The sequence below is a fragment of the Xiphias gladius genome, chromosome 7 (assembly GCF_016859285.1).
Source record: "Xiphias gladius isolate SHS-SW01 ecotype Sanya breed wild chromosome 7, ASM1685928v1, whole genome shotgun sequence".
NCBI classification, from domain to species: domain Eukaryota; kingdom Metazoa; phylum Chordata; class Actinopteri; order Istiophoriformes; family Xiphiidae; genus Xiphias; species Xiphias gladius.
The window spans coordinates 24,640,596-24,655,388 of NC_053406.1; the positions used below are offsets into that span (position 1 = coordinate 24,640,596).

Sequence of the window (14,793 nt, forward strand, 5' to 3'; positions counted from 1 at the left end):
TCAACCAATCAGAATCTGAGGCAGCCACAAAAATTATTGTGCTTTTGGTGTAACTCACTTTTCTAAGAAATCCTGTGCCTTTATTATATTAAAACTACTTCCCTCTCCACCTACAGTTGATAGCAAAACATTGATGCCCATCCTCTGGGGTTGTCAGCAGGCACTCTGGGACATGTTGGAAATCAAAAATTGAACAAGAATCTGAAGAAAGTTCAGGGAATGTGCATGCAAGAATGTATAGTATTTAATATCACATATTGAGGAAATATGATAATTCAGAATTCAGAGATGGATTTGTCACAGTAACCAGATCAAGAAGGCACTGTTTGGTGATCAGTGTCTATAAACCCAGGATGTAGAGAGCTGAAATGGTAACGAATTTCTGAGCTTCTTTCAGTTCTCAGAGTACTTTCCAATAGTCGGTTTCTTTAATCACTTGAAAAACATGGTGATGTGTTTTTTTTTACATATTCTAAGTTAACGTTGTATGCCAGTCTACCAGATGGTAAAATTTTAGAACCCTTTTGTTAAAACCAAGATAATGCTACGACTGAACAACAGCTTCCATGAGACTTTGTTGTAGGTATGCTATCAAAACGTCAGCTGGCACATAGAGTAGTAGAAACGGATTTAGCGAAGAATATGGACAGAAAATCCCAGTATAATATTACAGTTTTTTAAAAGACAGATGAGTTAAACCTCACCTAGCTGAGGTTAGTGGAACTTAAGGTATGTTTAAGAGAGGCTCTTTAGTTGCAGCATTTTATTAGCTGCATTATTGTGGCTAGTTTGGGCAGTTCCTGTCCTCACAGGAGTTGGAAGATGTGGATGAGCCAGACCTTTCTAACGGGGGACACAAGGATGGGAATAGCATGGCATGCGGCCCAGCGGAGGGTCCCAAACACTTCTGTTAGGGGTGGTTGGGGAAACCGGACACTCCCAGAGCTCTGGACAGCCCTGTTTCCCTCCTCAAATACACACACACACACACACACACACACACACACACACACACACACACACACACACCACCACCACCACCTGTCCAAACCAAGCCTAGTGCTAATGCGGACCAGGGCTAATGGCAAGGTGCTACCACTTGACATACCTGCCCCAGACTCATCCCAGTGGATTATGGGTGCTTAACTCTACATAAAGACTTAGCGGTATCTTCCTGTTGGCTGAACTAAATGGTTGTTTTGGCAAGTCTGTCCACAACTGCCGCAGTAATTGTGTTTTCTTGTTGCACCCTTGCTGGATGTTGAGAAAAGGTAGGATGGTTTAATGTGTTTGCCTTTTATGTGAGATTTTAATCTGTGGTGACTGGTCTGTTTTGTTTCTGGTTTGTTTTGCGTTGTGTCAAACTTAGTCACATTGTGATACTGCCTCTGAAAATTATGATTTATAGCATAGTATCATCCTAGTTTCGGCAATATCTCATCCCTGCTTTGTTAATGATGTGGTTCTTTTGTGTTTTCCTCCTCTGTTTATATAAGAATGGACCCAAAATGTTGCGTATAGTATCTGTCTTGGGAAAAAGGTCACTGTTCAGTGTGTGATGCTGTTAATTACTATTGGTTAATCATCTTTATCACATACACTTATTTCGTCTGACAGAATAGATGAGGGATATACTGTACAGAAAATTGGTGATGATTTGTTGTGATCCAGTCGTGTACAGTAACTGACAGTTTTAACTCTTAATAATAATTTCTTCTGACCTGTGGACCTTCAAAAATATATGCCTGTTTTCCTCCTTTTCTGATCAAGGTATATTTGAAGTTTCTAGTCAGTTGTGTCAGGCTAATCTGTTAAAAACCTTTCTATCTTCTCTTACTCCAGTCGTCCCAAGGTGGGGGTCATCGTACCTTACTGTACGGTCATGCCATCCTTCTGAGACACAACCACTCAGGAATGGTAAGACTGACAACTGCCAGTTTTCTTTACCGTCGTTAAACGCTAAAACTTTCCCTGCAAAGTTCTGGTCATGTCCTGAATAAAAACTTTCTCCACAGTACCTGAGTTGTTTGACCACGTCTCGCTCACTCACGGACAAGCTGGCCTTTGACGTGGGCTTACAAGAAGATTCCACTGGTACAGTCAAACTCGGAGATCCTTTTTCAAGATATGATAGATACATACATTCTCTGGTAGTCTTGTTAGATTATTTTTGTGAGTCTAATGCAGTTTTTGAATTGTGCTGACATATATTGAGTAATGTCCTCTTCTGACCCCTGTGCATATCTTTCACGTTGTAGTTTGGCTGAGAAATATAAACGTTGTTATTATAATGATTACTGTGTTGGAATAGCATGTTGTAAGTGAACGGTTTTTGTGTTCTGCTTATATCAGTTATATATCAGTTGCCAGTATCAATCTCCATTACGAAAAGTTAGGTGGTTGTTTGCTCTTGTTCTTCTTGCAGGTGAGGCATGTTGGTGGACCATTCATCCCGCCTCTAAGCAAAGGTCAGAAGGCGAAAAGGTCAGGGTGGGTGACGACCTCATCCTTGTCAGTGTGTCCTCTGAAAGATACCTGGTAAGACTCCTCATACTCCATCCACTTAGCCGTTACCGAATGGAGGATTTAGATATGATACAAGCTCTGCCAAACTGAATCTTTTCCAAAACTTTTTATCGTCCCCCGTGCTCAGCACCTGTCCTATGCCAGTGGAGATCTGATGGTGGATGCCTCCTTTATGCAGACTCTGTGGAACATGAACCCAATCAGTTCAGGATGTGAATTAGTTGAAGGTACAAACCGGCTTTAGACATTTTGCTCTGCACCCACCAGTGATGTGTAAACCCTGGAAACACAAGGTTCACATGCACACATGTACATGCACACAAAGATATACATAGATGATTTACACATTTTATAGTTGTATTTCAAAAATATACACTTTGAGCATATAAAATACAGAAGAATCTTGGAGTGCATTTTTAACATATACTATACATAAAGGGAAATTTACTCACAAATCCATACATACACGTCCACACAGTATACACACTCATTGCGTTGTGTTTTCCTTTTCCTAGGGTTTCTGACGGGAGGTCATGTTCTAAGGCTCTTCCACGGGCACATGGATGAGTGTCTGGCCATCTCTACACCAGAGGAAGGAGAGGAAAAGCGCAGGTGAGAGGAGGAGGGAGAGGAGCAGTTCTCAGCAGCGACATATCTTGTTAATCTGATACCGTATGACAGTATGTGTGCGTCTGCCCTGACTCTGCTACAGGATGGCTCACTATGAAGGCGGTGCTGTGTGCAGTCAGGCTCGATCCCTGTTGAGGTTGGAGCCTCTAAGAATCAGGTGATTGTCTCCTCAAGGCATTTACATGATAAATATGAAATTTGTGTCGCGTATGCTCGTTGAATCTATGTTGAATCCATCTATGGTGTGGAAAATTTCCTTTCCCTATGTAATTATTGAAACTGAGCAGAAATCTCTGTGTAAACATAAACAATATTGGCATAGCTTGCATTGCAACTTCTTATGTCACCAGTAAATAGATAGATAGATAGTGTTTTTTTTAAGTGTCTTACATGTTTTCTTGTGATTTTTTGCGAACAGTATCAATTTAGTTACCTGTTCACACACTTTTTAAATATTAGTAAAAAAAATTGCCAAAACGTTTGTAATAATAATCACTGGACAATTATTATTTATATTATGATATGTTGTAGAAATGAAAGGCTTTGTGGCTTTTTAATTGTATGTTTCTTTCTGCGGTCTGCCTGCAGCTGGAGCGGTAGCCACATGAAGTGGGGGCAATCTTTCCGTATTCGCCACATCACCACAGGCCGGTACCTGTGTCTGGATGAAGAAAAGGGCCTGTTGGTGGTCGACCCAGAGAGGGCAAACACCAAACTATCTGCTTTCTGCTTCCGTCCTTCAAAGGTCAGAATTAACAGATTGAGTTTCTCTGGACTCTTGCCTTTTGATTCTGTCCGTCTGTGATTTATTCGCTCATTGAACTCTTTCTGATTTTTATCCCACCACTTCTTTTCCTCCTGGTTCCCCTGAGCAGGAAAAGGTGGAGTTGGCTCAGAAGCGTGATGTTGAAGGGATGGGCAATCCAGAGATAAAGTATGGCGAGTCAATGTGCTTCGTCCAGCACGTGTCCACAGGCCTGTGGCTCACATATGCGGCCCTGGACGCCAAAGCTGCTCGTTTGGGAATGATGAAGAGAAAGGTATAAAAAAGAGATAGATACTGTCTTAATTGAGCAGTAAAAGCTAAATTAGTGCAGATAATGTCTACAATGGTTTTGCAGTAGTCACTTCCAGACTATTAAGGATTCTTAAACCTAGTTTTTGCAGTACCTTATGGACAAGATAAGCATACTTGCATAGATGGTACACAACACAGCCACCAGATACAGGCCTCGTAGGACAAGGACGGGGAGAAAAGAGGGAATATCATCTGTTACGTAATTCTGTTGTCTGTGTCTCCAGGCCATTCTGCACCAGGAGGGTCATATGGATGATGCCCTAACTGTGTCCCGCTCCCAGACTGAAGAGTCTCAGGCGGCTCGAATGATTTACAGCACTATAGGCCTCTTCAGGCAGTTCATCAGGTGAGTATTTTTTTTGAATGTGCGGAGGTGATAAGAGAGCTCCTCTTTTTGACAGGAATGCAGGGATGTTTATAAAAAATTGTACTACTGGCATGAGCCAGGAGCTACCCATCATCTTCAATAAGACAATACTTGTATATGGCACAGCATGCTTATTTATAGTACTTGCACCATTGTAAGTACCATATTTTGATCTGAAACTATGAAGAGGAACAAATGTTGATTTGCTTGTGTCCTTCCAGGGGATTGGACTCTCTGAGCGGAAAGAACAAGTCACCAGGGGCAATGTCGCTCCCTCTGGAAGGGGTCATCCTCTCTCTTCAGGATCTCATTTTCTACTTTCGTCCACCTGAGGAGGAACTGGAGCACGAGGAGAAACAGACCAAGCTCCGCTCCCTCCGCAACCGGCAGAACCTCTTCCAAGAGGAGGTAATTTAATGCTGCCTGCGCAGCCTCACACACCCTCCGACTTTCCATATCTATTGATTTTTACTGTCTGTTCCTTCAACTAAAATAAAATTCACTATACACAGGGGAACTTGGACTTTAGACACTTCCAAGGACTTTTATGCCCCAAAACACACATCTCACACACATACAAAACATGCCCATATACTTGTTTTTATCACTTGTGCTAAATTACAGTTCTTCCCTGGAGGCCTACCATAACCTCCACCACAGGTTACCCTAACCTGCCAACCTATACCCAAACATTAGCCTGTAATTAACTCTAACCAAATCTCAAGTCATAACCCTAAAAGTGGTTTCTTTCTGTCTCGTACCAAGTTGGAAGTTGAGTGCCCAAAAGGTACTTCTATCAACATGTTCTTGTCTCCACAACATGATAATTTCAAGTGATCATGCACACGCTTTATTGCTATATTCTTGTGGACTCTAATTGGCATAATGCCAGTCTTTTAATCCCTACCTGAACCATCACAAGTACATGCCTAACCTCAACTCTTAACTCAGCCTTAACATAAACCTAATACTAACTTTTACCCCAAAACCACAATACTGCCAACAACACTAACGGCAACAGAAAAAACCCAAAAGAAACAGAAAAATAATGCATGCGTAACCTCTCTGATCCCTGTGTTTCTGTTTTCATTCTCAGGGTATGATCACCATCGTACTGGAGTGCATCGACCGCCTGAATGTGTACAACACTGCTGCTCACTTCTCTGAATTTGCTGGGGAAGAAGCTGCAGAGTCCTGGAAGGAGATTGTCAACCTCCTTTATGAGCTTCTGGGTAGAAGAGTCACTATAAACCCCGAAAATACAATACAATAGAATAAAAATAAAATTTACTGAATAAAGTAACATTATTTCACTCTCTGTGTCTCTCCCGAACAGCTTCTCTAATCAGGGGGAACCGCTCCAATTGCGCATTATTCTGTGACAATCTGGACTGGCTGGTCAGCAAGCTGGACCGTCTGGAGGCCTCCTCCGGTATCCGATGTGCCTCACTCATTCGCTGATACATCCACTAGCCACGAATTACAGTTGTACTTTAGATCTGACTGATTGCTGTAGGTGTTAGATACAGATTAAACTGTGGAACTATTGTGAGTTTATGAGATACTCAGGCACAAATCTCTGTCAGCCAATGTCTAAGCTAAAGACCAAACATGATTGGAAAAATAGCCTATGGGTGAACTTTTAATTGGCAGTGTTTTATGTGGTTATTTTTGAACAATTTTTTTTTCTTTTGAACCATAATCTTACTAATGTTATGTCTTAAATTACTCACATTATTAGATTTTCTCCTATTCATCCCTGACTTTTTAAGAAAAAATGCTAAGAATTTGTCGTATTCCTCCTCTCTATACATTTAGGTATACTTGAGGTGCTGTACTGTGTGCTAATTGAAAGCCCTGAGGTTCTGAACATCATCCAGGAAAACCATATCAAATCTATCATCTCTCTCCTGGACAAGCATGGAAGGAACCACAAGGTTTGTCTTTTCTCGTCGCCGGGAACAGGGTGGGAAGGTAACATCAAATGGCAGCAAATTAATTGGCTCCAGCTGGCAGGCTTTCGGACTTTACAGGATACTTTTGCAGGTGGTGATTTGGAATGATGTAGAAACACAGTAAAAACATTTGGTTTTGTAATTCCGTTAGCGATTGTAGCCAGTGGATACAAGTTTGAATTGTCTAATCTGCTCTGAAACATATAAACATAAAGATGATAGTAATGTGTCTCATTCCTGCCTTTAGGTCCTGGATGTCTTGCGCTCTCTCTGTGTGTGTAACGGTGTAGCTGTGAGGTCCAACCAGAACCTCATCACTGAAAACCTGCTTCCGGGTCGTGAGCTCTTGCTGCAGACCAACATTGTAAACTATGTCACCAGGTACTTAAACTGCTGTTAAGTTGTTCTACAATGCAGAAGGTACAGACTGGTAGTCACCAGGGTCTTTTATGTTTTTTCAAATTAAAAATGTGCAACATTTTTCTAAGTCATCAAACACTGTCAAAATGCTTTTTTCTTTAAAAGTTAATTTTGATTTCTTGTCCCTTCTGTACTCAGCGTGAGGCCCAACATCTTCCTGGGTACATGTGAGGGGTCAACGCAGTATAAGAAGTGGTACTATGAGATGATGGTAGACTATGTGGAACCCTTTGTGACAGCACAGTCTACCCACCTGCGTGTGGGCTGGGCTATGACTGAGGGCTACAGCCCCTACCCTGGAGGAGGAGAAGGCTGGGGAGGAAATGGTGTGGGAGATGACCTCTACTCCTACGGCTTTGATGGACTGCATCTATGGTCAGGTAAGATGATCCCCCTAACTTCTTTACTATATTATTTACCATGACGTTCTGTGTCTTGATATATGGCTTCCTTGCTCTCTGCTCTGCCGTTCAGGTACCGTAGCCCGCCAGGTGGCTTCGCCCAGTGCACACACCCTGGCTGCTGATGATGTCGTCAGCTGCTGTCTGGATCTGAGCGTGCCCAGTATCTCCTTCCGTATCAATGGCCACCCAGTTCAGGGCATGTTTGAAAACTTCAATGTGGATGGCCTCTTCTTCCCTGTCATCAGCTTCTCTGCTGGAGTCAAGTAAGTGCAAAATCAAAATAAAGTGTGGTTCCGTATTTTTTTTTGTCATTTTCGGTTGATCAATTTCATCAGTTTGGATGTAAGTTTGCGCCCTACGAATGTAGGAATACACGTAAAGAATGGGGAAATGCTCCAAAAAATAATTAAAACTGGCAGAATATTTCAGATGATTAATTATGCTTCAAACAGTTCTGTATTTTACATTATTTTTTTTAAATCTTTCAATTTGAACTCTATAAATGCGGTTAAACCCTTTCAATTATCTCCCAAATAATCCCTCAAAAACCTAGTGTGTTGTCACCCAAAAGAGATTTTACAGATGCTGTATATAATAACCCCTGACAGTGCTGATATGGGGCTTATGGTGAATTGATTGATGAGTGCAGGGAGGGAAACACAGCCTAAGGGATTGGTACAGAAATTAAATCAATGTTTTCTTTATTATGAGTCTTATAAAGATCAAGACGCTGTTGCCATAAAGTGCTTTAGGACTATATAATGATCTCTCTGTCAAATGGATAAAGGCTAGGACTGACCCTGTGTCTGTCACCTCAGGGCTCGGTTTCTTCTTGGTGGTCGTCATGGAGACTTCAAGTTCATGCCCCCGCCTGGCTATTCCCCGTGCTATGAGGCTCTGCTGCCTAGAGAGAGGATGCGCATTGAACCCATCAAGGAGTACAAGCACGACTTCGATGGTGTGCGCAACCTGCTGGGTCCCACCCAGTCCCTCACCCACACCTCGTTCACCCCCTGCCCTGTGGACACTGTTCAGGTAAAAGCCCAAAACCTAAAATCAGACTTCGGACATGCCATAAAATATGGGTTGTATTAGTTTCTTTCTGTTTGCTGACTTTCCTTTGCTGTATAGATTGTGTTGCCACCCCACTTGGAGCGTATCCGAGAGAAGCTGGCAGAGAATATTCACGAGCTCTGGGCTGTCACTCGTATTGAGCAGGGCTGGACCTATGGGACTGTGAGTATGGACTTAGCACAGTAATATCGAAGCAACAGTACAGGAATACTGATTTGGAGCTCTTGAGTAATGTCAGAAATATTGCAAAATGTAATGTATCAATGTTATGATAAAAATCAGACTGTAGTTCACTATTACATATGCACACACATCATTAGTTTTTACAACGATCACATTTAACACAACAAAACAAGAGCCCTGAGAGACCTGGCAGAGATAGACCTTGACTGTTTAAAAGAATTACATTCCTCATGAAACGTTTTTGGATTGTGAAGTTTGAATGTCTGATTTGAAGGCAGCATTTCCAGACCAAGTTTATCTTGTACATGTTTCCAAGCCCAGGGTGCATAATAAGAAAATGCAGTTTTACCAAGATCTGAGCAGGTTTTAGGGAACCTGAAGATTATCCATCTAGATTATCTAGTCTGATAGCATCAACCAGATGTATGTAACACAAGGACAGGGTCTGGTGAGGCAAACAAAGCATCAATTAATTGGTAAGTTTCTTTTGTTACTAGTGAGTAACCTACCGTCACCTTCCTCCACAGGTCAGGGATGACAACAAGAAACTCCATCCTTGTCTGGTGGACTTCCAGGGTCTCCCTGAACCAGAGAGGAATTACAACCTGCAGATGTCTGGCGAGACTCTCAAGTGAGTTGGTAATGAGGTTCTGTAGAGAGTTCAGTTTGAGAGCTCTGAGGGTCAGAGGAGGAATTTTATGTCCCTGGACACTGTTGGTGATGCCTGTATCCTTGTTATTCCATAGGACTCTCCTGGCGCTTGGTTGTCACGTTGGTATGGGTGACGAGAAAGCAGAGGAGAATCTCAAGAAGATTAAACTACCCAAGACGTATGGCAACAAAGATATTTCTGTCTGTATAAACTAACCTTCTGATTTATCTTTTATATGTGTCTAAATATGGTCTTTGGTCTCGTCTCCAGCTATGTGATGAGCAATGGCTACAAGCCTGCCCCCCTTGACCTCAGCCACGTGAAACTGACACCAAACCAGAACCAGCTTGTAGAAAAACTAGCAGAAAATGGGCATAATGTTTGGGCAAGGGACCGGGTACGACAAGGATGGACCTACAGTATTGTGCAGGTAACCATTTTCCAATCTTTAATAAATCCGTTATTTTAATTTTTTTGTTGGAAAGTCTGGTGAGTTTGAGTCATTTATATTAACCAAATTTTCTATCTAAAGACCATGTCCATCTATACATCTATAATTCAACTTAGGCTAAGCCATGCTTCCATTCCAATGTTTTAATTGTTTTTTGGCAAATAGTCACACCCTTTGTATATTTTTTTCTTAAATTTGACATCAAGTCATATTCTGTTGTGCCTCTCAGGACATCTTAAATAAGCGAAACCCTCGTCTGGTACCTTACAACCTGCTGGACGAGAGAACTAAGAAAACCAACCGAGACAGTGTTAACAATGCTGTCCGCACCCTCATTGGCTATGGCTACAACATTGAACCACCAGATCAGGAGAGCAGTAAGTCAGCTTACCTCATGCTAGCATGCGTTGAATGTAGAATATCGTGCAATTTCAAAATGCTAACCCCACGCAGGACATCTCCAGTATCTCCAGCGATCTTAGTCTTATCTGTCACCTTTCCCTCTTCCCTCCCCCTGCAGCTGGCCATGGCCTCGAGAACACCCGTGGGGACAAAGTACGAATCTTCAGGGCAGAGAAGTCGTATGCTGTCACCCAAGGGAAGTGGTACTTTGAGTTTGAGGCAGTGACCACGGGGGAGATGAGAGTGGGCTGGGCACGTCCCAATGTCCGCTCTGACACTGAACTGGGAGCAGATGAACTGGCTTACGTCTTTAATGGCAATAAGGTCAGTCTGCATCTTTTAGGTTCATCTTAGTTAAATCAGTGCCAGTCCAGCGTAATCAATTGTTTATCAGTGTCAGAGGTCATAAGTTGTGTATGTTTCTTTCCCAAACTTTTTGACTATGAACAGATGAGATATGGATTCATGGGAAAAAACCAACTTAATTTTTAGATGGCTAGGAAAAAGTGAAGTCAACATTCAGTCGAGTAGCACCAAGACAAATCTGAAGTCTGAAATAGCATACGTCTAAGTAGTCAGAAACAATTAGAAGAGTACACTCTAGCTAGACATTGATGTCTCTGATTTTATTTTTTGAATGAAAATTTGAAGTTGTATTTTGTAGATAATTTATTGCTGTAACCTTTTCCAGGCCCAAAGATGGCATATTGGCAATGAACCATTTGGCCGCCAGTGGCAGTCTGGTGATGTAGTTGGTTGTATGATTGACCTTACTGAGATGAACATCATGTTCACACTCAACGGAGAAATGCTGATCAGTGACTCAGGCTCGGAGATGGCTTTCAAAGACATTGAAATTGGAGAAGGTAAGAGTTTATGGTCATTTTACCTTATTTGATCAGCATTAGTAGCAGTAACAGAAAGGAAGTATCTCTTGGCATAAAACTAGTTTGACATAAATGGCTACTTCCCGGTTTGTATAAAATAGCAGGACAACTTTACAGCAATTCAAAAATATTTTTACCAATTACTTTCCTGTGGTTTTACCCCTCAGGTTTTATCCCAGTGTGTGCTCTGAGCTTGTCTCAGGTCGGAAGGATTAATCTCGGTCAGAATGTCAGCAGCCTGCGCTACTTTGCAATCTGCGGCCTGCAGGAAGGATTTGAACCTTTTGCCATCAACATGAAGCGAGACATTACCATGTGGTTCAGTAAAAGTTTGCCCCAGTTTGTGCCTGTACCGACTGATCACAATCATATTGAGGTAACTACTCAGTGACACTTTTAATATATCATGGAGCTAGAACTTTTAAATTAGATTTCTTTATTTTTCTTTAACAAACGTTGTCTCTCAGGTCTCCCGTGTGGATGGGACTGTGGACAGCGCCCCCTGTCTGAAGCTGACCCATAAAACCTTTGGCTCCCAGAATGCCAATACCGATATGCTGTTCCTCAGACTCAGCATGCCCATCCAGTTCCACGAGACCTTCAAGATCCCAGCAGGCACCACCCCTCTCACCCGTGCCCTCACCATCCCAGAGGAGGAAGTGGTAGTGGTGGAGCCCGACTCAGAGTTTGAAGTTCTGAAGAAGTCTGCCAGCCGCAAGGAGCAGGAGGAGGAAAAGAAAGAGCCGTCTGTACCTAAGGAAATCTCTGTGGAAAATGAGAAGGACACACTGTCAGAAAAGGGAAAGAAAAAAGGGTAAGCGTGGCAGATTTTGTCTTTTAGAGGAGAGGAACAAGCCTACATATATTAAAGGTGCAGATTATTATGTAAACAATTCATCTATCCTCATGGTGTTAAGCAAAACATGGGTCAGAGAAGATCACCCTAGCCCTACTAATTTAGACCCTGTGGAGTTGTTCAATTTGCTGTCAGTTATGATTATTTCTCAGCCTGCAGGGAGTGATAATTTAAAACTTGATATCGAATTGTCTCCTAAACAGCATTGCATGAGTCTTCCATCAAGCAACAGCTGGACTCAACTCAACAATACACAGTTTTTTCTCCTTTGCCCTTTTCTTCTAGTGAAGAAAATGCTTACATTATGTGTTATTATCTCATTTATTCAGTTATTCAAAAATCACCTCAGCATTATCTCGCAGTTTGCAAGGCTGCTTAGTGCAGCCACATTAAACTTTAAATTTCATTAAAAAAAACAAAAAGAAAAAAAGCCCAATATATGTTATCTTCTGTGCACATTAGGTTTTTCTCCAAGGCTAGGAAGGCTGCCATGACACCTCTCGCCCCTCCTCCTGCACCGCCAACAATGCCACGTTTGGTGGAAGACGTGGTCCCTGATGACAGAGATGACCGTGAGATCATCCTGAGTACCACCACTGTGAGCTAAACATTATCCTCTGCTAATGGTAGATTTATAGCACGTGCCAAATTGATTCCTTTGGCAAAAATCCATGGATCAGGCTGGCATGATTTGCTGAGTAAGCTTATTGGGAGTTAACATTAGTTTGTGTCATACTACTAAAGTTATTATAGTTTCTATAGATAATCCAATATGGCTTTTAGATATTTTCCTCTTGTAGCATTCTTATTGTCTTCCTTATATTTTTCTATTTTCAGTATTTCTATTCTGTGAGGATATTTGCTGGGCAGGAGCCCTCTGGTGTGTGGATTGGCTGGGTCGCTCCGGACTACCACCAGTACGATCCAACCTTTGACCTCTCCAAAGTGCGCAGTGTCACTGTTACTGTGGGAGATGACAAAGGCAACATACACGATAGGTTAGTATTTCCCACATGTAAATGGTATTTTATTTACCAGAGCAATGCCAAGTACTGCAAGCTGATATATTTAATATTTCTTTGATGTTGGTTTAAAATGTAAGTAATACGATTTAGGCTAGCCGTTTCATTCACACGCTGCTGGTGGTAAGGACAAAGAGAGATAAATGACAAAGATATGTTGTTTTAACCCACAATTATGGGGTTATACAGATGCTGTAACAGCACCTCTGAGATGGTTTATGAAGGAGAGGAGAAGGTTTCTAACTGACATTCAATTTGAAACAGCTGGTTGCTAATTTAAACCAGCTGCAACCTGTTGCTTAGAGCTGACTCACCAGACTCTAGTGAAGAAATAAGGAGCTTGATGCTGTCTTTTGTTCCCCGTAGTTCAATACTTTCTCCCCTTGTTTTCCCCACTTACAGTATCTTTCCATTATGCCACATTATCCTAAAATAGGATGTGGCTTTTCACTGGTATACTAATGACACCCATATTTAGTTACCTTTAAAGGTAAATAACTATAAAAAGTAACTAACTACAAAAAATGCCTCCAGGACATCAAATCCTCAGAACTTAGAATCAAATCCTCAGAAAAAATATAAATGAACTTAGTAAGAGTTGGTTGTCTGCGTGTGTTATTTTTCCATTTTCAATCTTCTTTTGTTTTGTTGTTGTTTCTCTGTGATGTAAAGCACTTTGGATCAACTTCATAGTGTTTCAATTGACATATTAAAAAATAAGAGTTGAGATGAGGTTTAACATAGCAGTGCGTTTGCTGCTTCTTTGCAGTATGAAGCACAGTAACTGTTACATGGTATGGGGAGGGGACTTGGTCAGCAATCAGCAGACCCGCTTCAGCCAGGAGGACATGGTGGTCGGCTGTCTGGTCGACCTGGCAACGGGTCTCATGACCTTTACAGCCAATGGAAAGGAGATAAACACCTTCTACCAGGTAAGTGTAGTCACAGTATGGGTTGTGTGTGTATTTGTACGTGTGTTTTTCAGACTAGACTTCAAATGAGTCTGGATGAGTTATGTTACTGTGGAGCTGTAAAGCCAGAGGTGTTTTATTTCAGGTGGAGCCCAACACCAAGCTGTTCCCTGCCGTCTTCATTCAGCCCTCCAATCAGAACATGCTGCAGCTGGAGCTGGGCAAACTCAAGGTCAAAAACTTCTTTTGCTCATGTGTTTCTCCAGCCATCTTTGCTATGTTCCTCTCCCCTTGTGTGTGGACATAAGGAGGGAACTGAAACTTCACTTTGTTAATGACTTCATGTAATTCTGTGTGACTATGATTTTGCAGTTAAGTTTATGGAACTTAATTGCTGACGGGAATCTCTGTTAATGCTAACAGCGAATGATAAAGATGTCAGCCCTCATGCTTTTATTTCCCTTGCTTGCCTAATTGTCTTGTTTCCATGTTAGCCTCCACCGTTAATTGCTTTCTCCCTCTTTCAAATCCAGTTGTCTCTGATTATCTAAACCTCCCGTGCTCTGTCTCTCTCATATCAGAACATCATGCCCATCTCGGCAGCCATGTTCCGCAGCGAGCGTAGGAACCCAGTCCCCCAGTGCCCTCCCAGGCTGGATGTCCAGATGCTGACCCCAGTTATCTGGAGTCGTATGCCCAATCACTTCCTCAACCCGGAGGTGGGCAGAGTGAGTGAGAGGTTGGGCTGGATGGTGGAGTGTACTGAACCTCTCATCATGATGGCCCTGCACATTCCAGAGGAGAACAGGCAAGAGACAGTAGCGGCAGCAGGCAGTTAGTAATTGGTTCCCAACATTTCCAACGGTGCATTGCAAGTGATTAGTTTTGGTGAAGAATTTGCAGGTTAGCAAGAGATTCACCAACTCCCAAAACTTTTAAAAATGTATTTTATCTAGGATTTTATCACAGTTATCT

At 42.1% G+C, this 14,793-nt stretch overlaps 1 protein-coding gene across 1 annotated transcript in view; it reads left to right on the forward strand.

Annotated features, from left to right (window-relative positions):
• Nucleotides 1–1,846: 1,846 nt before the first annotated feature.
• Nucleotides 1,847–14,793, forward strand: part of ryr1b (ryanodine receptor 1b (skeletal)) — a 51,114-nt gene continuing 38,167 nt past the window's right edge. Inside the window, 32 exon segments of the mRNA XM_040130320.1 lie at nucleotides 1,847–1,917; nucleotides 2,016–2,094; nucleotides 2,426–2,538; nucleotides 2,654–2,753; nucleotides 3,042–3,138; nucleotides 3,239–3,313; nucleotides 3,745–3,901; nucleotides 4,032–4,196; nucleotides 4,459–4,580; nucleotides 4,823–5,009; nucleotides 5,698–5,833; nucleotides 5,938–6,033; nucleotides 6,420–6,538; nucleotides 6,804–6,937; nucleotides 7,115–7,356; nucleotides 7,451–7,643; nucleotides 8,199–8,415; nucleotides 8,512–8,616; nucleotides 9,165–9,268; nucleotides 9,384–9,467; nucleotides 9,560–9,719; nucleotides 9,970–10,125; nucleotides 10,194–10,221; nucleotides 10,297–10,466; nucleotides 10,834–11,008; nucleotides 11,197–11,405; nucleotides 11,497–11,843; nucleotides 12,348–12,483; nucleotides 12,723–12,883; nucleotides 13,677–13,839; nucleotides 13,964–14,050; nucleotides 14,400–14,626. Coding sequence (XP_039986254.1) covers nucleotides 1,915–1,917; nucleotides 2,016–2,094; nucleotides 2,426–2,538; nucleotides 2,654–2,753; nucleotides 3,042–3,138; nucleotides 3,239–3,313; nucleotides 3,745–3,901; nucleotides 4,032–4,196; nucleotides 4,459–4,580; nucleotides 4,823–5,009; nucleotides 5,698–5,833; nucleotides 5,938–6,033; nucleotides 6,420–6,538; nucleotides 6,804–6,937; nucleotides 7,115–7,356; nucleotides 7,451–7,643; nucleotides 8,199–8,415; nucleotides 8,512–8,616; nucleotides 9,165–9,268; nucleotides 9,384–9,467; nucleotides 9,560–9,719; nucleotides 9,970–10,125; nucleotides 10,194–10,221; nucleotides 10,297–10,466; nucleotides 10,834–11,008; nucleotides 11,197–11,405; nucleotides 11,497–11,843; nucleotides 12,348–12,483; nucleotides 12,723–12,883; nucleotides 13,677–13,839; nucleotides 13,964–14,050; nucleotides 14,400–14,626 — 4,547 coding nt within the window. The 5' untranslated portion in view covers nucleotides 1,847–1,914.